This window comes from Sus scrofa, chromosome 1 (assembly GCF_000003025.6).
Source record: "Sus scrofa isolate TJ Tabasco breed Duroc chromosome 1, Sscrofa11.1, whole genome shotgun sequence".
NCBI classification, from domain to species: domain Eukaryota; kingdom Metazoa; phylum Chordata; class Mammalia; order Artiodactyla; family Suidae; genus Sus; species Sus scrofa.
Genome location: NC_010443.5, coordinates 181,953,277 through 181,977,660, shown reverse-complemented (window position 1 = coordinate 181,977,660; position 24,384 = coordinate 181,953,277). Strand labels below are relative to the sequence as shown.

Sequence of the window (24,384 nt, the reverse complement as noted above, 5' to 3'; positions counted from 1 at the left end):
CCGCGGGAGCGGCCCAAGAAATAGCAACAACAACAACAACAACAACAACAAAAGACAAAAAGACAAAAAAAGACAAAAAAAAAAAAAGAAACAGAGCAGTTAGCATACTACCAAGCTCATCAGGAAATGAGACCCCAGAAGCCAGATTCAGCAGATACATACCTACAATGGCTTTGGGTATCCTTCATTATCTAAATTCTCCTTTTCAATTCTGGAAACCAAAAGATTAGATTTAATAGAATTCCTACTCCACATGAAATTTTACCCAAATCCCCAAACTCAAGAACCTAATAGGGAATTCCTGTCATGATGCAGCAGAAACGAATCCGACTAGGAACCATGAGGTTGTGGGTTCGATCCCTGGCCTCGCTCAGTGGGTTGGGGATCCGTGAGCTGTGGTGTAGGCTGGCAGCTGCAGCTCCAATTAGACCCCTAGCCTGGGAACCTCCATATGCCGTGGGTGGGGCCCTAACAAAAAAGACAAAAAAACCCCAAAACAAAGAGAAAAAAACCCTAACAGATCAGATGATAAGATCACATCAATAATGAGCAAATGGAAGACAACCTTTTATAAATGGGGGAAAGACTTTAATAGATCCTTCACAGGCCAATAAACATATGACGAAGTGCATATTAGTGATATGCAAATTAACACTACAATAAGATACCACTACATAGTCCCAGAACAGCGAAACTGAAACAGACAGTATGGAACATATCGATGAGCAGGTGGATTGACTAGAAGTTTCACACACTGCTGGAGAAATATAAATTAATACATTTCATTTTGGAAGACTGCTTGGCAGTATGTACCAAGGACAAAAAATTATGATCTAGCAATTAGTTTCACAGTTACATCCTTAACAGAAATGCATGCATATGTTCCCAAAAGATATATACAAGAATGTCTATTACTACCCACAGACATAGAAAACAAACATATGGTTGTTAAAGGGAAAGGGAGGCAGGGATAAATTTGGAGGTTGGGATTAATATATATACACTACTATATATTAAACAGGTAAATGACAAGGACCTACTGTATAGCTCAGGGAACTACACCCAATATTTTGTAATAACCTATAAGGGAAAAGAAACTGAAAAAGGATATATATATACACATATATATATTATATTGTATAATATATAAACACACATTTATATCAAAATCATTGTGCTGTACACTTGAAACTAACTTGATTTGTAAGTCAACTATACTTCAACTAAAAAAAGAGCCAGAAAAGTGGTTTCAATCATTAAGAAGATGATAATAAAAACTTCATTTAATAACAGTTTCTATATTAAGATATTATCACATTAAGAAATTGTTTTATTAAGTGTTATTATTAAGAATGGGTGTTGGATCTTGTTAAAAGTTATTTTAAAATCTATGAAGAAGATCGTATAATATGTAGTATCAGTTCTTATAAATATATTTCTTAGTATTGAACAATGCTTATATAGTTCTGGAATAAACCCCATTTGGTCATAAAAAAAGAATGTATGCTACTATCTTGAATAGCCCCACTTAGAAATAACTTGAATGTCTATCTACAATGGAATGGATTAATCTATTGTGATAAATTCATAGCATGGAATATTACACACCACAACAACGAGAATAAACAACGGAGCTATCTGAACAACATGGATGAATTTCATAAGCATAATGCTGAATGATTAAAAAAAAATCCAAGTACATACTGTGTGATTTTTTCCCACTTATATAAAGTTCAAAAGCCAAGAAGTGGCTAAAAGGGAATTTTTAGAGGCCTGGGATTCTGGTGGTATTCAGTTTCTTGATCTGGGGGTTGGTTACTTAGGGTGTTTACTGTGTCTGCTTATAATTTCTATACTTTTCTGTATGTATATTATAATTGAATAAAAACTGAAACCTTTAACAAAAGAGACATTGAAGAAGATATCAGTAAATTGTGAGACATACTAGATTGATCGATAGATCTAGTGCAATCCCAGTAAAAATCCTGGCAGGTTTTTCGTTTGTTTTTGGAGTAACTTGGTGAGCTTATTTTAAAGTTTATGCAGAAAAACAAAGCACCAAGATTAGCAAGGAAGGTCCACTCGAAAAAGAACGAGGCAGAAGGATTTAGTGTACCCAGTACTATAAAACTACAGTAACTGACAACAGGCCAATGGAATAGTAGAGAGAGACTAAAAACAGACATACAAATTTGGAAACTTGATATGTCACAGAGATAATACTTAATATCAATGAGGAAAGAATGAATTTTTCAATAAAAATTTCAACTGGAGACAACCGGTTACTTATACAGCAAAAATATAACATTGGATATCTATGTCACATCATACACCAAGTAAATTACAGGTGGATTAAAATCCAAGCATGAGGGCAAAACGATAAAGCTTTTATAAAATAATGTGGAAAAATAGTTCATGATTCCAGGTTAGGAAAAAATTTCTCAAACAGGACGTACATAAAACTTAATCACAAAAAGAAAGCTTAATAAATTAGATTCCGATAAAACAAAAATATCTATTCATTAAAAGTCACTATAAAGAGACTGAAAAGACAGATTACAGAACGGGAAAAGATTTTTGCAACACTTTAACTAAGCAATAATAGATTGGAACATGTACAAATCAACAAGAAAAGACAGATATTATATGACAAACCTAAGCAAAAGACTTGAACAGAAATTTTACCAAAAGACAATGTCCAAATCACCAATAAATACCTGAAAAGTATACATCATCATTAATAACAAAGAAAACACATTAAAACCTCAGTATGATATCATTACAAAGTTACCAAAATGGCTAAAATAAAAAGTTCAAGTAATACAAGTGTTGCAAAGATGTGGAGCAACGGAGCTACCCAACAATGCTGGCGGTAGTGTAAAACTGGAAAACAATTTTTATAATATAATAAAATCAAAGCTGCACATACTCTACAATCCTGAAATTCCACTCCTAGGTATATGCCTTAGACATACTCTTTTCTTTTGGTAGTGCCCATGTCATGCAAAAGTTTCTGGGCCAGGAATCAAACCCAGGCTACAGCAGTGACAACACAGAATCCTTAACCACTAGGCCACGAGAGAACTCTGACATACTCTTTTATATCTCTGACACAGTTAATGATAAAATAGCCAAAGCAACAGCATTTGTAATGCATAAAGCTGGAAACAACCCAAATGTTCACTGGCAGCATATATTCATATGATAGCATACTATTCAGCAATGAAATTGTATGAACTGCAGCTATGAGTGAGAATTCTCAAACATAATATGCAATATGCTGCCCAGATCCCCTTTTTCAGGCCAGCTTACCCACACCTCAGCTCCTGTGAGTATTGGCTGCTAATGGTTCACAGGTGGCCCCTGCTCTGGAAGAACAGCCCTTGGCTTGAAGGGCACCCCCAGAACACCCTGGCCAAAGACTGCTTAGGACACGTGGGACCAACTCTGTGGTGCTTTCCAGGCTCCAGGGTCCCTTGAAGATCAGGCTGAAGCTTTAACTTCATCCTTGCTGGCTCTGGTCCCTGCTTTGTCCTGCTTCCTTCACCACCTTTCTCCTGAGATCATGAACACCACAAATCACACACACCTGAATCCCTGACCTGTTCTCTGCATGTCAGGGATCTGACCTGCGACATGGTGCTAAGGCAGGGAGAAACACAAGAGAGTACCTGTGTTATGATATACACATAGGTGGTCAAATAGAGAAAAGTAAAGACACGGTTATCCCAACGTCAGGCTAGGACTCACCTCTGGATCTGTCTCTTGAACTGCATCGTGTTTACATGGATATTCACTTTATCTATAACTATGATCTAAGAGGTCTATGTACATTTTATGCACCACTTAGTATGAATGATACAGACACAAAAGGAAACATCTCCAAATAACTGGAGAATTGTGTTGGTTTCCACTTAATAAAAATATGTTCCCTAATCAGAGAAGATAAACTGTTCAATTTCTGCCTTTTTATATGTGTTGAAATTTTCCCCTGTAGCCTAATATACCATGAAGGCTTGTAACGGTTTCATGTATCACATTATCAATAAAATATGCTGTGGAGTTCGTGTCGTGGCTAAGTGGTAACGAATCCAACTAGGAACCATGAGGTTACAGGTTTGATCCCTGGCCTCGATCAGTGGGTTAAAGATCTGGCATTGCCATCAGCTGTGGTGTAGTTAGCAGACACAGCTCAGATCCCTCGTTGCTGTGGCTCTGGCGTAGGCCGGTGGCTACAGCTCTGATTAGACCCCTAACCTGGAAACCTCCATGTGCCGTGGGTGTGGCCCTAGAAAAAAAAATACAAAATAAATAAATAAAAATATGCTATGGATTTGTGTATAATGTGTCCATTAAATAGTCATGTCTGTATTAGTTATCCAGGACTGCAGAAAAAGTTACCCCCAAATTTAGTGACTTAAAACATTTTTCTCACGGTGTCTGGGTGAGCCTCAGCGCTGCTTATCTGGGTCCTTTGGGTCTCTCTCAAGGTTGCAGTCAAGGTGTTGGCCACCGCTGCAGCCACCTCAAGGCTGGACCCAGGAGACTCCACTTCCAAGGACAGCTCAACGTGGCTGGAGGATGCTTCAGGTGGCATGTGGCTTTCGGCACTGAGGCCTGCGGCTCCAGGCTGGCCATTGGCTTGGCCGCCTCCCTCAGTTTTTCCCTCATGTGAGCCCCTCCAGCAGGACAGCTGCCTTCCAACAGAGCAAGCAAGGCAGAAGCCAGTCTTTTGTTATTTAAGCTGGAGTGTAACATCCCAGACGATTTCGGCTGTATTCCACGCCTTAAGAACAAGTCTAAAGGTCCAGCTCACATTTGAGGGGAAGCGATTTCACAAGGGCGAGAATCCCAGGAGACAAGGACCACTGGCAGCTCTATTGGAAGCCTGCTCCAATATATATAACACCAGCTGGCTTCTCCTTTACGACTTTGGAGAATCGCTATTATCAAATAAAATCCGGAGTGAGACTCATCCTGGATCGCCGTATACAGAGTCTGCATGCACAAAGCAGCTGGATCACAAATTAACATGAAACAGCCAGGGACTGTCCTTATTGTCACCGCAAAGCCCACTGAGGTCCCGAAGAAAAGTAAGATATAACCCAGGTGATGGGATTAGCTCTATCCTCTAATTTTGTGCTTGGCCTAGTTTCGCTGGCCTACAAGGGACCTTGACAAAAGCCTTGTAGCTAACACATGGGGTTAGAGCTCCTAGCCCAGAACGCTCACGCTCTGTACCGCTTGTGGGCACAAGAGCAGCCCAGGGCACTCGACTTAAGATGGCGGCGGGCGTGGGCAGAAACGCCACACCTGAAGGTGCCCAAGCGGCTCAGCTGCGCTGGTCGGGAGCCCCGCCCCCTCCCCAGCATTGTAGAGCGGCCCCGCCCACACCTATCTCCGGGAGCTCAACACCTTCTCTTGGTACAAAGAACATCAGGAAAGAGGTCCCCTGTTGGGGCCTGACTGGAAAGGGTGGGTAATGGTATGACTTTCAGTTTGGGGCTCATGCTTGAAACATTGTTCATTTTCTTTCTTCCTTTTTTTATTTTTGCTTTTTAGGGCGTCACTTGCGGCATATGGAAGTTCCCAGGCTAGGGGGATGGATAGGAGCTACAGCTGCTGGCCTAAGCCAGAGCAACTAGCGATCCCAGCCACGGCTAAGATCTACACCACAGCTCACTGGCAAGGCTGGATCTTTAACCCACTGATCCAGGCCAAGGATTCAACCTGCATCCTCATGGATACTAGTTGGTCTCCTTACCGCTGAGCCACAAGGGGAACTTCCAGAAATATTCTTCAGTTTCTTTGCCCACAATAGCGTTTGGCAGATGGCATGTTTCTTTCCCAGTGGCTCAAGCCTCTTGTTGAGCATCTCTTTGAGCCGCTCTGGAGGACCACTGGACACGTCTTTCCGAAGGTGCTTCTAAGGCCCCCAGTGTGAATTACAGCTCTGTCATAGCCTATGCTTAAAAAACAGGCCATCCTAAATATACTCAGCCTACTGAATAAAAATCCATCTGAGTTTTCAGTGGTGTGACAAAAGAAGTAGCAATATATTTAAACAAATGTCTTTTTTGTCACTTGATTTACTTTTGATTAATGGTAGGGGAAGATCACCCATGACAAGAGTGATTTTTTTGTTTCTCATGTTTCTGGTGTTATTTTCCTCTGTACTTTTCTTGACATGTTTTTTGGTGAAAATAAGTCAAGGCTGTAAGGCATTCACTACTGATTGTATCTTACAGCCACAGATTAAATTTTTAAACAATTTAAACTTTTTAAACTAAATTCTACTTTGCCTGTTATTACTATTTGATTATGTTTGCTCCCATTGAAGGCTAGATCTTTGGCCCCATTTTAATTTTTTGTAGAGGTCATTTTATTTTTGATGTGTCAGTCATAACCAGTAAATCATTGCACTTTGTCTTTTTAACCTAATTGGGAACTCTGGTGATTTTTATTTATTTATTTATTTTTTGGTCTTTTTGTCTTTTGTTGTTGTTGCTATTTCTTGGGCCGCTCCCGCGGCATATGGAGGTTCCCAGGCTAGGGGTCGAATCGGAGCTGTAGCCACCGGCCTACGCCAGAGCCACAGCAACGCGGGATCAGAGCCGCGTCTGCGACCTACACCACAGCTCACGGCAACGCCGGATCCTTAACCCACTGAGCAAGGGCAGGGACCGAACCCGCAACCTCATGGTTCCCAGTCGGATTCGTTAACCACTGCGCCACGACGGGAACTCCACTCTGGTGATTTTTAAATTGGGGGGATTAAAGAAGTCTTCACAATTCATTATTAAGTGTGTTGCCTGACACTATTTCCATATCCTATTTTGTACCAATAAGAAATTGATGTCAGCAAACTATCAACTTCATTGTTTTCCCAGGTGTCCATACAATGCACTACTAGACTCATCTTAAAACATCAATAATCTTTGACTTAGGGGCTTTGTTTTAAGACCTTTGCTCCATACTGCAAGTAATACCAAACATTACCTGGCTTTATTTGCCCTACATTGTATTATTTTTAACTTTTTTTTTTTTTTTTTTGTCTTTTTCTTGAGCCGCTCCGGCGGCATATGGAGGTTCTCAGGCTAGGGGTCGAATCGGAGCCCTAGCCACCGGCCTACGCCAGAGCCACAGCAACACGGGATCCGAGCCGCGTTGCGACCTATACCACAGCTCACAGCAACAGCAACGCCGGATCCTTTAGCCCACTGAGCAAGGGCAGGGATCGAACCCACAACCTCATGGTTCCTAGTCGGATTCGTTAACCACTGCGCCACGAGGGGAACTCCTATTTTTAACTTCTGATTTGTCCTGTGTAACTAATTGGATTCCAATTCTTTCTATGAATTAAGAATCATTATGGGAGTTCCCGTCGTGGCTCAGTGGAAACGAATCCGGTTAGTATCCATGAGGATGCGGTTTCGATCCCTGGCCTCTATCAGTGGGTTGAGGATCTGGCGTTGCCTAGAGCTGCGGTGTAGGTCGCAGTTGTGGCTCAGACCCTGTGTTGCTGTGGCTGTGGTGTAGGCTAGCAGCTGTAGCTCCTATTTGACCCCCTAGCCTGGGAACTTCTATATGCCATGGGTACAGCCTAAAAAAGCAAAAAAAAAAAAAAAAAAAAAAAAAAATTATAAAGGCTTATGAGTTTGACTTAAAATATACATTCTTAAAATATTTTAGGATTTAAATAAAATATCAAAAAATACAACAAAAAATCAGTTTCCATTTCTTTTCTCTTTATATTTGATTTCATTTACTCTATAACCAGAGCATGGATGTATTCACTGCAAATATTTTTAAGACTGGACTGACTCCTGAGTACATGTAGTTTTTTGTTTCTGTTTTTTAATTGTCTTGCAGATTGAAATTTTCACCTTGCTGATATCAGGTGAGATCTGCTGATTTGTTTCAACAAGTTAGGCAATTGTGCAAAGGCAGGGAGAGCAAGTCCTAATTACATACCACCTTTACCTGTGGGCTGAGCTTTCTCCACGTAGAGGTCCTACTGGGAATACCCAGACTGACAATCCCAGCCTCGATCCTAATAGGAATTACTGGAGAAGGCACCAAACACTGCGCCAATAAGACAAAGTTGTTTTTACACCTTTTAAATTGCCTAATAAAGTTTATATTGTTAATTTTGTTATCTATGAACTTCTATTTCCTCAATACAACTGAAACACATGTTAATTTCCAGTGTCTAATATAGTAGGAAAGCTATGGGGCAAAATATTTTCTGCTTCCTTTTATTATTGTCACCTTTGGGTAGCCTAAGGAAAAAAAAGATTTACATGATGAACTGAAAACATTCCTCTCAGATACAGAGGAAACTCCCATCAAGTTATTGCAGCCTCTTATTGAGGATACTTATGTTCTGGGGAAATCATGGGAGAGAGACTTTTATTCAGTATATATTTATAATCTATTTTTTCTCTTCTAGAGTTCATGCTATTAGAGAAAAAACCAAAAAAGTAGGTATCTAGTCCTCAAATGTTTTGAAGCCTGGAAAGGAAGATGAAACAATATATTTCTAAAAATATATAAAAAGGTCAAAGTACAAAAGTTTCAAAATAGCTTTACATATTTTAATGGAGGTTTCTATAGAAAGCTAAAAATACATAATTCCCTAATGAAATCTTACTTTTATTTATTTTTGCTTTTCAGGGCTACATCCGTGGCATATGGAAATTCCCAGGCTAGGAGCCCAATTGGAGCTAACAGCTGCTGGCCTATGCCACAGCCACAGCAACACCAGATCCAAGCAACATCTGTGACCTACACCACAGCTCATAGCAATGCTGGATCCTTTTCCCACTGAGCCAGGCCTGGGATGAACCTCATGGATACTAGTCAGGTTCCTTACTGCTGAGCCATGACAGAAACTCCAGAAATCTCACTTTTAGATGTTAATCGCTGATAATTTTTTTGTTTTGGTTTTGGTGAGTGAATGCTCTTTAGTTGATTTTCTTTCACAGTAGAACACCTGTCTGGCTTAGGCCCAATAAGCATCTGCAGGAAGATGAAGGAGCAGCATGTCTGGAGGGGCATCTCTCCCCGCTGCCCTCAGTACTTTGAGCATGTGAAGTAATGATCTGTGTTGGCTGCCTGTATGTAAATGTCCTAACTACCCTGAGAACATTACAGAGAAATGCTGTTGGGGGTCATGTGACTGTGATCACCTACAAGTGGAAAGCTCTGAGAATCAGAGGTCAGAGAGACATTATGGCTGGAGCCTTTTGAATAACTTGGTCTTTTGGGAGGCTTTTTTTTTTTTTCCTTTTCTTTTTACCTTTGAGAATCACTTGGAGGGCGATTAAATCACAGCCTGCTGGCCCCACCCTCAGAGATTCTGATTCTGTAGGTGTGGGGTGAGGTCAGAGAATGTATATTTCTAACCAGTTCCAGGTGATTCTCACACTGCTGGTTAGGGACCGTCCTTTGAGAAGCACTGGCTTAGAGCACAGAAATCTGCAGTTAAATGAGCAAGGAGGCTGCGTGTCGAGTGAGTGTCTGGGGTCATCCTATGACTTTTATTTGTGGGACCCCATCTCCCCCCTGAAGCTTCAGGACCACCTGGCCCAGTCAGCCTTTGGTGGACTTTTGGAGCTAAATTAATGGTTGTAATTTTTGGTCCTTTATTAATGTGGCTAGGTAGTATATAATTAAAATCCACAGATGACCCAGAAACTTTATTAGAGGCAGTAACTAAAATCTTCTTTCCAGCTACACTGGGAATGTCAGGAAAGAAAAGAAATGAAAATAAAAAGAGACTTTTTTTCAGAATTTTTTTCTTTTCTAATTTGTCCAGGAGCATATCAAAAGAAGAATAAAGGCACACATGTCCCAAGTTAGAATCCTCCCTGTCAGCTCTAACTACCAAAAAGCTATGCCACCCACCTCTCCCTGCTTCTGCTTAAACTCAGCTCCTCCTCGCCTCATTACCTCCCAGCAGGACAGCACGCCTGGGCATGCATATTATGGTGTCTTTGTGCCTCCTCCTGGTAGAAATAGCATCACAAGGGGCCCTGTCCTCTGAGCTGATGCCATAGCCAGGCAAGCAGCCAGGCAAGTAAGTTCTACTCATTGCCTTGTCTAGTGCACAGACTGCACAACAGCATGTGGCCCCCCACCTGCCCACCCACAGTCCATGCCACCAGCACAACTTTCCTCAAACTCCATTCTGTCTGTATCCTGGCTTCCAAGCCTCCATTGAGTATCTGGGCCTCACAAGAGCTCCAACCCTCCACCACCCCATCCAACACCTTAAGGTGTGAAACCTGCCTTTATTTTCAGCTCATTTTCCTGCCATCTCTCCTCATAATTCTCAAGCTCCTACCAAATGGAGCTGCTAACTAAGCCTGGACATGCCACACCCCTTTATTCTTGCATGGCTTTGCACATACTGGTCCTTTAGGTTAAAAAGCTTTCCCTTCATGCCCTTCTCCCTTCTTTTCTCAGCCCATTCATTCCTTTATTTAACTTCCTTTTTTCTTTTTACTGCTGTACTCACAGCACTTGGAAGTTCCCCGGCTGGGGTTCAAATCGGAGTTGCAGTTGAGGTCTATGCTACAGCAACACTGGATCCAAGCCACATTGGTGATCTATATACCTTGAGGCTTTTGGCAATGCAAGATCCTTAAGCCACTGAGCGAGGCCGGGGATCAAACCCACATCCTCATGGACAGGTTCTTAACCTGTCAGGTTCTTAACCGGCTGAGCCACAACAGGAACTCCTATTCGTTATTCTAAAAAAAGATTTCACATGAGAGAAACCTTGACTTTAATAAAACTTGGAAAATACAAAGAATTACAGGGAAAACATCCATTAAAAAAAGATAACTGTGGTTCGCATTTTGATTCTTTGGTATATATTTTTTCAAAGTATTTTATATGCATATATATTTATGGGTTATATCTTAAAATAGTTTGTATCATACTTTTTTCAACTAGTATTACACTGTATGCTTTTGCTCAAATTTTATAAGTTATTTGAAAACCTTTTTCTAATGGCTGTGTAATTCTGATATATATGTTTGTGTGTATTATACCAGAAAAGCCTGTTTAACCCTTGTTTTGGTCACTTATATGGTTTCCTTTTCATCTTTTTGCTACTTGAAGTAATGCTACAAGGGGGAGTTCCATGCATAACTGTGACAGCTCCTCTGATTATTTTTCTGGAAGAGAATTGTAGAGTGGAGTCATTGGAATGGTAGAAAAGAACACTTTTAGGCTCCTGGTATGTACTGTCAGGTTGCTATCAAGAAGAGGTGGACAAATTTACAAACCCACCAGGGGAGCATGAATGCGCCTTTTACTTAATAATGATCTCTCTGTTATTGAGAGTCATAATTATTTTTGTGTGTGGTCTTTCATAATTTGACTTTAATTTTGCATTTCTTTAATGAGACAGTAATGTTTCTACATTATTAACATATGTATTTCCTTTTATGTAAACTTTTTTTTTTTTTTGGTCCTTTTAGGGCCGCACCCATGGCATATGGAAGTTCCCTGGCTAGGGGTCGAATCAAAGCTGCAGCTGCTGGTCTATGCCACAGCCATAGTAACACGGGATCCGAGCCATGTCTGTGACCTACACCACAGCTCTCGGCAATGCTGGATCCTTAACCCACTAAGCCAGGCCAGGGATGGAACCCACATCCTCATGGATACTAGTTGGATTTGTTAACCACTGACCCATGACGGAAACTCCATGTTTTATGTAAACTATTTTTGACCTTTGTTTAGTTTTCAACCAGTGTCAAAACTCCTACTCATCTTAAGTACCTCGCTTAAGCATCTTCTCACTGTGAAATTCCAACAACCATACACATCACCCCAGTTCAGCCTTCCTCTTCTAATGGGACTGTATGTGCACCCTTCCTAATGGGATTTCCACACTCTCCTGTAACTGGTTATGTGCCCCCGTCCACAAGTGGATAGTAAGCAACTACACTGAACCAAGTCTTACTATTTTTTTCCTCAGCATGGAACCCAACTGCCTGGCATAAGGTATATGTCAGTTAAGACTTATTTAATTATTTAATGAATAAATCAATGAAGATCATTGAAAGAGTCGACTTTTTTTTTTTTTTTTGGTCATGCCTGTGGCCAGGGGTCAAATCTGCACCACAGGAGTGATCCAAGCCACAGCAGTGTCAATGCCAGGTCCTTAACCCATGGAGCCATCAGGGAACTCTTGAAGAATTGACTTTTTAACTTAACATGAATTTCATCCAGATGGTGTATCTATATTGTGTATCAAAGAGAAAGGACCACAAAGTTCTTGGATAAACCTATGCAAAACTGTTTAAAGTAATACATATGCTAATAGAGCAGCCTATAAAAATCAACACAATTAAACTGCTAGAGAATGAAAGACTGCTGGTAACTGTTTACTCAAAACAGCAAAACAAAGAAACTAAACGCTTTTCTTTCATTTGAAAAAGTAATTTTCTTTGTAAAATATTATTAAGTTATGTTTATTGATTCATCTGGGACTTTTTCAAATGATCTTGACAATTACTGTAACACACCTTCCAAAAGAGCACAAAAAACATGTACTTTCTTTGACAATAAAACACATATGTACTTACACATCAAATATACAAATGAGAGTTAAACTTGAAAACAAGTGCATTTTTCCTCACATCATAGTCTTCTATTGTAATTCATGTATTCCTAATTAGGCCATTTCACAGTTTTGCCACATACAGAAAAATACACATATTTATTATGTGTACGTAATAGACATATTATCCAGGTTAATGCCACTTCTGACATAAACAAGAGCTGAGCGATGGGGCTTCTGCTAAGCCAGAAATAAGGCAAATACTCTGGTCGTTGGAAGGGATGGCTGAATGGGTCTCTGGGTCTCTTCAAATGTAGTTTGCTCTCTAGCTTGGCATCTGAGTGTGTCCAGTGCAAAGAGACCCGAGATGCTGAAACCCCTCTGGCGCCACCGTGTGTTCTTTTACCAAAAGTGCAAGTTCTTTCCTGAGTCTGTAAGTTGGGTCTATAAGTCTGTGGTTTAAACCCTGCCGCTGTATTTTCCCCACTTTCCCTTTTGGTCATAGATAGTGTTGCTAACCTTTGTAAACATTTAAATGTACAATTAAAGTGCTTGATTGTGCTCCATCTGAGCCACATCCTGCTCTAGTTTGAAAGCGTAGCTTCTGGGAACCTTGGTAAGATCTTACCATATCCACCAAGGGCAGAAGAAGGAGATGGTTAAGGTCATTGCTCTGGCTCTCAGCTGAGGCTGACTGAGCCCGGGTGGGCTTGTCGCTGTGCTGACCACCCCACTACATCACGGTCACACATAGTAAATACAGCTCTTGGGGAGGTCATAAATCATTGTTTTTTTAAAGAACCATAAATTCCTCCACCATCAAAGAATCCATCAATGTGATAAACCTACAAAATGGAGGTTCCAAAAACTGAAATAACATTTTGTGGCCCACTCCCAAATTTTCATTCCTACTGACACTCCTACCTCCCGACATAAGAAACTGGACTTCAAAGGATACAAAAATAATGTTTTCTTCTCTGGGTTTTAGGCCATAGTCATATCTTGCCTTGTGTTTACTTATTTATAGCCTCACCCTTTCACACAAGGCAGTGAGCATTCTCCCAGACGGTGTCTGGGGAACCACCCTCCAAATGCCCGACCTGATTATATTTCTTTTTTCTTTTTTTTGTCTTTTTTAGGACCACACCCTGCAACATATGGAAGTTCTCAGGCTAGGTGACAAATTGGAGCACATGCGGGCCTACACCACAGTCACAGCAGTGTAGGATCTGAGCCATGTCTGCAACCTATACCACAGCTTGTGGCAATGCCAGATCCTTAACCCACTGAGCCAGGACAGGGATCGAACCTGCATCCTCATGGATACTAGTCGGATTCCATACTGCTGTACCACGACGGGAACTCCTGACCTGGTTACATTTCCCACCCCCCCTTCTCAGAGGAGTATCTATAATTCAGGCTATACTTGCATCAGTCGGCAACGAAAAGAGTTAGACAGGAGCAATTGTGATACAAAATAAACAAATCAGGTTTCACTAGAAATGAAGAGGGTAAGAAACTTAAAAAAAACACCCATCACATAATCATGAACAGTGGTGTTTCCACTAGATTTAAATAAAGACCCAGAGGCTCCAAGTCTTCTCTAAAAACTTAGGGATACCATGGACACACCCATGCACACACATTGGAACAATTAGTATCATTGCTGAAAGATTTTTAACATTGTCTGCAACAGGTGAAACTGTAGTTGCTATTCATAACTCAAAAGGAAAAAAAATCCACTGAACTGGTTCATGAATACAGAGTGACAACACATCATGAAGGTTAATCAAATACTTTTGAAAGTACGTTTAGACATTTTGTGATGGGACCTAACTTTGAAGGCTAAAAACTGTCAGGTTTTTTGGATTGTGGTTCTTTGCCAGAAAATGTGAGATTTTCCTGAGCTTACCAGAGAGAGTGAAACACGGTCACAGACTGGACTCCATGTTAGTTCGGTAAGAATTGCTGTGCCAATTTCTGTACATAAGAGGCCTTATGAAAATCTTGTGGAAAAACATCCGAAACACTGATGTTCTGAAAATGATGAAAATCCAAGGGTCCACAATTGAGATGGCAGACAGAAAGCGCAAAGCCTGGAGGTCTTTGACTTGTTCAGAGGTCTCACTTTTCTCGTGAACAGCTTTGAAGGCTCCATAGTAAGCACGATACTGATTTAAAGAAAAACATTCCATTAGGATAGTGAAAAGGTCTATGGCTGCCGATGAATCCACTTACCTCACTTAGGAAATGTTACTTTTCTGGAAAAGTATGGCAGAATATTCATTTGGGGTAAATTTATAAGCATCTAAGGTTACTGCAGTGGATGGATGCAAGTGAGGAATGTGGGAGATGCAGGGCCGACCTGGGTGGCTTAATGGAAGCCAGATCCTCTCGGGAGCCTGGGGCTAAGGTGCTGGAGCCGGTCTACGCTTGGCGAGCACTGCAGGGGTGGCTGTGCAGAGGAAAGACTTAAGTGGGACAGATCCAGTCCATAGAATCTTTTATAAATAGGGTCACCACACTCCCATAGCTACAGATTCTCTTCCTTGCTTTCTTCTGCCTGCTTCCTAGTCTCCTTTTTTTTTGCACAGAATAATGTCATATTTGTGGGAGTTCCCGTTGTGACTCAGCAGGTTAAGAACCCGACTAGTATCCTTGAGAATGAACAAAGTCATACTTGTGGGAGTTCCTGTTGTGACTCAGCAGGTTAAGAACCCGACTAGTATCCATAAGGATGTGGGTTCAGTCCCTAGCCTTGCTCACTTAGTTAAGGATCTGGGATTGCCACAAGCTGCAGTGTAGGTTGCAGTGGCTGAGATCCAGTTTTGCTGTAGCTGTGACATAGTCTGGCAGCTGCAGCTTGACCCCTAGCCTGGGATCTTCCATATGCCGCAGGCGTGGCCCTTAAAAAAAAAAGTCATATTTGTGAAATGTCAGATGTGTGGAGACACCAATGAAACAAACTTTTTTTTCCTTTCTCTGATTTTTTTTTTGGCGGCTTGGGGAGCCGGGGGCTGCTTTTGCATCGGGCGTAAGTTCCCGGGCCAGGGATAGATACTGTGCTACAGCAGTGACCCAAGCCACAGCAGTGACCTAAGCCATAGCATTAACAATGGCGAATCCTTAATCTGCTGAGCACCAAGGGAACTCCTCTAAATTTTTTTTTTTTTTTTTTTTTTTTTTACTGAAGCGTAGCTGATTTACAACGTTTCAGGTGTACAGCAAAGTGATTCAGATGTATCTATATTCTTTTTCAGATTCTTTTCCATTATAGGTTATTACAAGATATTAAATATAGTTCCCAGTGCTACATGATAGTTTCTTGTTTATCTGTTTTATACATAGTAGTGTATATATGTTAATCACAATTTATCCCTCCCCTTTGGTAACCGTAAATTTGCTTTCTATGTCTGCAAGTCTATTTGAAATAGAAATTTTTTTAATCAATGCGAGGAGACAGGAAATATTTCAATGGAAAGACAGAAAATAACGCATGTAAAGTACTCCGTCTTAGCACAAATCTTATCTTTCTGTGATTGGCATCCTCTTTTCAGACTAGGAAGGAAAAAAAACGCATACAGAGAGATAAGCCTGCTTACCTCTACCCAGTCATGTCTGCTGTCTTGCTCTTTCCTGAGGTCTCTGAGGCCTCCTGGGAGCCTACCAAGCTGCCTCATCCCTTTACCCTTCCTGCCATTCGGCCAACAAAGACAGCACTTCCCACTCGGTTGGAAGCCAGCTACTTTTTTCTCTTACATCCCCCTTGCCCACTGAGATTCTAAATCCATAATGGGACAAAAATGGGTTCTAAAGGGCCAGGAAATATGCAAACTCAACATTAACGGGAGGGGATGTGAATAAGTGCACAGACCAGACCCATTCAGGCAATCGAGGGATACAAGAAGAGATGCGTGTTCCCATAAGTGTTTCCTTACCTTTTTATTCTCTTTTCTGCAGAGCATTTCAGTGACTCATATACTCCCATTCAGTGCACTTAGCAAACTATCTGGAAGACCTCTCCCATCATCACTGCTTAGTAATACTAAGAGTAATAATAATGGCTAATGCCTACACAGAGCTTAATATTCCCAGGCACGGCTCTAAGCATTTTACTTTAAAAACTTCATTTCATCCTCACAAAAGTCCTGTGAGGTAGATGGGCCCCAGGACTGAGAACAGCTGTGAGTTGTTAGGCTGAGTAAATTGGGCCTTGGTTCTCTTTGACAGTTTAAGGAGAAAGTTAATGGCAGGAGCTGAGCTCTGCTGGAGTTAAAAACAAAAAACGAAACAAAACAAAACACAATAAGATGACAACATCAATCACTCCTGGGGTCAAGGAGACCTTTCCCAACTACACATGAGCAGAGCAGAAAGACTCCTAGGGGTTCAAAAGGGATGGTATGCCAGGCCATAATAAGTCCTGATAACCATCCCATAACCATCCCATAAACCCTTGCTCTGGAATCTATCTTGGCCAAATGATGTGCAGGTATATCAGGAATGGCCCTGAGAAATAAAACAAGATAATTGGCCAAAGGGGGAAAAAGACTCAGAAGAACTGGCCTATATAAGTGGTTTAAATCACCTCATCGGTGGCTCCTCATTCAGGAAGACATCCACACCTACACTCCATCTTTGGGTGTGTGTTACTGTCTTGCTTCTCTTTCTTCTTCTATTTTTGGCTGCACCCCATGGCATATGGAAATTCCCAGGCCAGGGATCCAATCTGAGCCACAGCTGCAACCTACACCACAGCTGCAACCTACACCACAGCTGCTGGCAATGCTGGATTCTTAACCCACTTCCCTGGGTTGGGGATAGAACCCTTGCCACCACAGAGATGACACCACCAGGGGAATACCTTTACTTTTATTTTTTGAGCTTATTAGAAACGACATAAATTTATTCATTTATGACAGTGACCAAAGTACCTATTCTATTAATTTTCACCAGATGTCAGTTTGAACACAATCTAGACTTTTGAAACATCTCTGCTAATCAATAGTATTCTCTAGATCATGCATTATGAACTGCTCCTAGAAGAGAGGGCTTTAATAATGAATAACCTCAGAATGCACACCCAGCTTGTTTAAAGTACACAGTTGCTTTGAACACCAAAGAGAATTGGTGTGAGAAGGGCCAATTCTGTTGGAATTAGAAGTCCAAGAAAATACTTTGCTGTTGTCAGCTCTCTAGAAACTTACCTTGGCTGGACATCTCTGCCCAGGAGAGCAACATTGATTCCAGTGTCCTCTCCCATCCAGTTCATCCAGCACAACACCCTAGACCTGACCTTCTGTTCTAGCTCTTTAAGTCCATTTCTTTCCCTTTCTTCCCTCCCTCCCTCCCTTCTTTCTTTCTTTCTTTCTGCCTACATTGCAGACTCAGCTCAGATCCTGCCTTGCTGTGGCTGTGGCATAGGCTGGCAGCTACAGCTCCAATTAGATCCCTAGTCTGGGAACTTCCATATGCCTTGGGTGTGGCCATAAAAAGACCAAAAAAAAAAAAAAAAGATCATATTCTGACAAACTTGACGCTGGCTTCATGAAATGCAATATTTATGCTCTGAAGCAAGATTTGAAAAAAGAATGCCGTTCCCACAGAGCCTTATGTTTTCCAATCACTAAATCCATTCCCCAGAAAAGTGATTTTCAGAGAGTGGCGGTCACAATACTCTTTCAATGTGTCTTTGGGGTCAAAACTATTTTCATAAAAAGATGTTCCTTGTCTTTTTCACTTTCAGAGGCTGCCTGATGTGTAATGAATGACATCATACTCCCATGGGTAATAGAATATGTGCTATGTACTCTTGGATTTTCTAGATCTTTCTAAGACAACAGGGTAAACATATTAACATTTTCAGAGACTGTTCTCAGCACTTCTGTGCTCTTACCATGCTTTTTCCCATGTTCCCTGCTATAATCACTCTAACTTTATTATCATTCACTAAACCATCTTGAAATCCCAGTTTTCCTTCACCTATTCAAAGACACAAGAAATAAGCACATTTTAGCTTGTTTTACAATAATAACTAACATTTTTCTTATTTTTAACTTCTAATATCATAAATACTAGTAGACATAATCCACATTAATAAAAGATCTTTGGGTCTTTAATAATTTCTAAGAGTAAAAAGGGGGTCCTTAAACTAGAACAAGTTTGAGAACCAGTGCCTTAAAATATTACTCTATCTCTTGAGATTATATTTCTTAATTTTATATGTCCTGGAGGCAATAATAATAAGTAGAAATTATAATTAGTAATAATAATTAGTGATACTAATTTTTGAGGCCAGGCACCTGGTTAGGTACTATATATAAAGAGATATCCTTATAAATATGTGTGTGTATATATCTTTATATATATTATATATAAGACTTTGAATCATATATACATATCTTCACAACTATCTTACAGAGGAAGAAAAGTTATACATGTTACAGATGAGGAAACCGAGGTTAGAAAGATTAAGTAAGTTGCTATTGTAGTAAGTGATGAGACCTGATTCAAACCTATGTCTGATGCTAAAGCCCTTATCCTTTTTAGAAAATGATAGTTCCTGTGAAGAATGTTGTCCACATTGCATGTCTTCGGAACTTTACAAGTTTTTTAGAAACTCATTTTCAAATCCTTCATTTCCTTCCATCCTCACAAGCCCCTTTGTGTTATTCATATTTCCTTAGGGATGTGTCAAATGCAGTGTTTTTCCAATGTATTATTCTGCTTTCTGGATTATTCTTACTAAAACATTTATTTAAACACAGGACATAATATTCATGCATTTGACTACTTTCTGCTTTTGTCACAGTACAGGCTTAGAGCAGGGGTCTGAAAACATATTCTGTAAAGGGCTGAACATTCAGTTTTATGGGCCAAGAAGCAGATAGTGAATATTTAGTAGGTAATTTATTAACATGAGAGAAAACACATTTCCACAATTTTTCTTTTCTTTTTAGGGCTGAACCTGTGGCACATGGAAATTCCTGGGCTAGGGGTAGAATCAGAGCTGAAGCTGCAGGCCTAGGCCATAGCCACAGCAACACAGGATCCCAGCTATATCTGTAACCTATGCTGCAGCTTGGGGCAACCCTGGATCCTTAATCCACTGAGCGAGGCCAGGGATTGAACCTGCATCCTCATGGATACAATGTTGGGTCCTAAACCCACTAAGAACAATGGGAACTCCCATATCCACAATTTTAATTGATGAAATTCAAAATATAATAATAATAATAATAATGTATAATTTTTGGTAATACATGTCTACAAAGGAGAAGAGCCAGTCTTCCTTTTTCTTGGAATCACATTTGACTCAGCTGGGGTTCAGAGTTGGTGTGCCCTATCATTAAATGTATGGTAAATGTTCATTTATAAAAACTATTCTTAGCTCCAGGGCTGTACAAAAACTGTGAGGCAGGACATATTTGACCCATGGTTTGCTAACTCCTGCTTTACAGTGTGGTTCTCCAAATGTGACCCCGCATTAGCAGACGCTGAATTCTTCAGAAATGAAATGTCTGACTCAGAAACTGTAGAATAGAACCCAGTCATCTCTGTTTTTAAAAGTTCTGCTGATGAATCCGAGTGTGCTACGTTTGAAAACCACTGCTAAATATTTATGCCTATATCTCTATAGGCATAGATATCTAGATTTACTTATTTATTTCGGGGAGTTCTGATCCTAACCCCGCACAATAATGCTACAGACGACTCTTTGCCCAAGGCATTTTCATTTAAGGGAAATGTCACATTATATTTTACCTTCATTCACCCTTGAAAGTAATGTCCAAAACTACCACAGTGCCACATGAAACTTAACTTTCCTATTCATGGAAGTCTCAGGATCCCAAAGATATTGACTTGGCCATGAAATGCTGTTCATGTTAAACAAGTATACTGTGGAGTTGGGAGGGGGAGAGGAGCAATGCTGGAAAAGTTTTCTCAAACTTCGGCCACTCCTAGAGGCCTTGGGCAGGGCCATAGGAGGAAATACCTTCAAAACGAAGAGCTAATTCAATCTGCTCCACCACCCCCATTAATAAATTGAAACCCAAGACAACGGCTTTCATGTCACCTAGCTCGCCAAGATAGAAGTGAAACCTGTCAAGACAGGTTATCAGAACTACACGGCCAGCTGAAACGTACTTACACTCTTGCTAGTCCCAACAGCCTTTCGCCTTTGCTGCCATCGTCCCCCTGCAGGGGCAGCACCAGAAAGGGCCCCAGCCGCTCCTCAAAGTTTACTCATGAGTTTAAAAAAACAATACCTATGCCTTTAGTCAATTACCCCTGCAAATCACTTTGCAGGATTACACCTTCCCTTATTCTCTTTCCTCACCAACACTGGGAAGAAGAACTCCCAGATGCCATTTGCCCATTTCTGATACCACTAAAATCGTGGGCGGGCCTAACGAAATAAATCATCATTTAGCCATCGGGAAGTGATAGAGGACTCTTACTGCCAAGTTCTGCTCTTCAAAGTTTTGAAGTGCAAAAATAACCTCGAGATCTTCCCAGAGGAAAGCAGAGAGGAGGGGGTTCTGCCAAATGGAGAGGTTTTGCAGGATTAAGGGGACACCGTCTGGCTCAGACTTTTCCTTTCTTTCCCTCTTTTCACTCAATAAACCCGGTTCCGTCTCCACGAGGCCATGAAGGGAGACGAATCCGGGGAGCGCAGCAACAAATCCTCCTAGCCCAGGACGCAGCTCCTCTTGCGCCGCATTCGACGCGCTCTACCCTTCCCTCCCGGCACCCGCGGCCCCACGCGCTCCTCTCTCCCACAGCCTTGGCGCCGAGCGACTCACAATTAAAGGCAGGGAGCACATCGTGAAGAGCACGGTCATGAGGGCTAGCAGCAGGAGGTGATCCAGCTCCTCCAGAGGCTGCGAGGTCTCCTCCTCCTCGCCGGCGCGGGTCTCCGCGTGGTACCTGGGGCTAGAGCGCGGAAGCCGCCGCAACCGCTGGTGCATCGCGTAGAGGTTGCGCATGGCGCTCAGGTTGCACAGCACGATGGCGAGGACCAGCAGCAGCATAAGGCTTGCGTAGAGCACTGAGTAGCTCAGCACTGACACCGAGCGCTCTTCGTGGACCATCTGGATGAAGCACCAGGTGCCGGGGCAGTACTGCACGAACTTCCCGAAGCCCGCAAAGGGCAGCGCGCAGAAAGCCAGGCAGAAGGCGCTCACGACGGGAGCCACTAGTGCACCCCGGCGCGGGGTGATGTACCGCCGGTAGAAGAAAGGGTGCCCTAGGGAGAGCCAGCACTCCAGGGCCATGGCCAGCAGCTGCAGAGTCGAGGCGAGCCCGAAGAAAGACATGAAGAAGGCGAAGGCTTGGCACAGAGAGCTGCCCGACGGCACGAGACCCCGCAGGCTCCGGTTTTGCGCGTAGGCGGCCAACACGAAGGGGCTCACAAGAGACTTGCCCAGCAAGTCGGTGATCGTCAGGCCGCACACCAGCACGTAGAAAACCGAGGGCGGCGGGCGCGGAGGGCAAGACCCCAACCCCGAGCGCGCCAGCAACCCCAGGGCCAGCAGGTTGCCCAAGAGACCAGCGCTGAAGAGCACTCCGCCCATCGTAGCAGAGTTGCCCTTCTCCACCGACGTGGTGTTGTGGCAGCGGTAGATCGGCGGCCTCATGGCCTGGAGGCGCGGCGCGTCTGGCCGAGGCAGAGGCTGCGGGAGGGCCGGGCGGGGAGCCAGGTGTGGAGGAGCCCCCAGCCGCTCCGTGCGCGGCTATGCGGGTGAGACTTGCGCCGCCAACAGAGCTCTGCTGGCGGAGGGGTGTTCCCCACAGCAGGCGCCTCCTATCTAAACTCTAGGGTCACACCCCGTCCCCGCCCCGGGTGGGGGGGGCGGGGCGGGGCGGGACGCACAGGCCGGTGCTCACCCAGCGGTGGCTTTGCAGAGCCCGGAGGAGCGCAGGGAAGAGCTCCCGGTCCTGCGAAGATGCAGACCCCCAAGCCCAGAGTCGGAAAGAAAGAAGCAAAGTAGGCAGAGTCCCAGCATCCAAGGCCAGTCCTCCCTGGAAGCAAGAGACCTAATGAAGCAGCTACTAAGGAGGAGAGGGGCACGAAGAGGTGGTGGTGGTGTGGTGGTACTCTGGTGGGGGCCGAGAACTCTGAAGTTGAGCTGGAAGCGGAGGATGAGAAAGCACTACTACTGGTTTTTAAGAGTTGGTTAAGGAGGGAAAAGGGTAACTGATATTTGCATAATGGAGCCATAGCTCCGTTCTCTTCTGCATCCTGAAACGGGAATGATGAGCTTGATTGCATCAGTGGGGAAACTCGGAAGGTTGTCATCTCTCAAGGGGACAGAGCTAGTACTTGACCGAGGTTCTAGATCCTGGAACCGGGATTGTTTGTTTATAGAGTCCATTTGTCTTGCTTCCATAGCTTCTCCTCTCAAGATTTCAGGGACGTGGCTCCAGGGAAAACCAAAAGCATGAATCACAATGGTTGGGTCATTGTGGGTAGACACATTGTGTCATTGTGTCAGGGTGGGTAGAGGGTGTTTAAGATCCCTGATGATCCCTGATCATCAGACCTGGGTTGAAGTCCTGCTTCTGCTACTCACTACCCATGTGACCCTGAGGGACTTGATTAAATTCACAAGAGTAACTTCTTGGCTCTTTCCAGACAAAGGGATAACAACATATGAAAAGTGCAGACACCTAGGAAGTGCTCAGTGCAACATAATTGTTAGGCTTCTCCCTTGCTTTAGGAGGACTGTTTAGTAGCTAATGTTTAACTGCGGTTTTTAGTTTGGATTTTGAAACCAGAAAATAGTAGACTTGGTTTGGAGCTTTTTCTCTCTGGTTTGTGACTGCTAGAAAGCTTTTCTAACCTTCTGGTCTTTGGCTTGGCTGCATCATAGAGGCAAGGGAGTGCATGGTGATAAGCATGGGTTATTTCTTTAACTCACACTTGATACCCTGGGAGAGAAACTGGCTTGAGTGTGGAATTTAAGTGGGATGACTGGGGCCCTATTACATAAGCAAATTATGCCTTGGCTTGAAGACGTTCATTTTAACGCCCAGTGCCTGTTCTGGACAGACTTGGGAAGAGAGGAAGACCCTTGGGCTTTGGATGTAAAAGCCTTAAGGGCAGCCTGAGAAGCTGCTTTCAGACTGAAAACCTGGCCAGTAATTCAGGCCATGGGGTGGAGACAAAGAGTCCCAGCTTTGGAATTAGATGGTTGTGAACTCCTGCACTCGCTGTGTGACCCTGGGGGTTAAGTTTGCCCAATCTCTCTGAATTTGTTTCCTAATAAATAGGATATGGGGTTTATGCCAACCTCATTGAGTTGTGAAATTGAGAAAGTCTTAAATGTTTGGCATACAGTAATAAAAATAATAAGAGCTTACATTAGAAGGCTCCTGTTTATTTGGGCTGAGCACTCTCTAATCCTTTCACATCTGTTGACTCAATTAATAGGTTACCTCAGCCCCTGACAATGATGGATTTAGAAGCACTTCATTTGAGTTGATGAAGGTGAAGAAGTAGAAGGCTCGATACTCAAAAGGCCCAAGAATCTGAGATCTCCTCTCCAGACAGACAGACAGACAGATATACAATTTATATGAATTACAGCATGTTCACAGTATCCTGAAGTCCCACTATGCTGCCTTGAGGAGGCCCAGGGGACTCTAGCTCAAGACTCCTCCTCTAATGTCATTGTACAGGGATGTTCTCTGAAGCTTACCTACTCCAATTTTTTGCAGTCTGATTTCTCTCTTCCAGCTGCTTTGACCCCCACACCCTTTCCAAGAATGTGAACTGTTGTGTTTTTTTATTTATGCTT

At 42.5% G+C, this 24,384-nt stretch overlaps 1 protein-coding gene across 5 annotated transcripts in view; it reads right to left on the bottom strand.

The window, feature by feature from the left end:
* The window catches only part of PTGDR (prostaglandin D2 receptor), a 52,870-nt gene extending 28,715 nt beyond the window's left edge, over positions 1-24,155 (bottom strand). For 2 of the 5 annotated variants that reach the window (XM_013993410.2, XM_013993411.2), the window contains exons 1-2: positions 21,388-24,155; positions 14,493-14,751 (exon numbers count right to left, since the gene is read on the bottom strand). In XM_013993410.2, coding sequence (XP_013848864.1) covers positions 14,512-14,751; positions 21,388-22,221 — 1,074 coding nt within the window. In that variant the 5' untranslated portion in view covers positions 22,222-24,155 and the 3' untranslated portion in view covers positions 14,493-14,511. Of the gene's footprint in view, position 1; positions 212-10,382; positions 14,752-21,387 lie in introns of those variants that run through there. The other 3 variants (XR_001306371.2, XM_003121813.4, XM_013993409.2) reach the window with 3 other exon arrangements.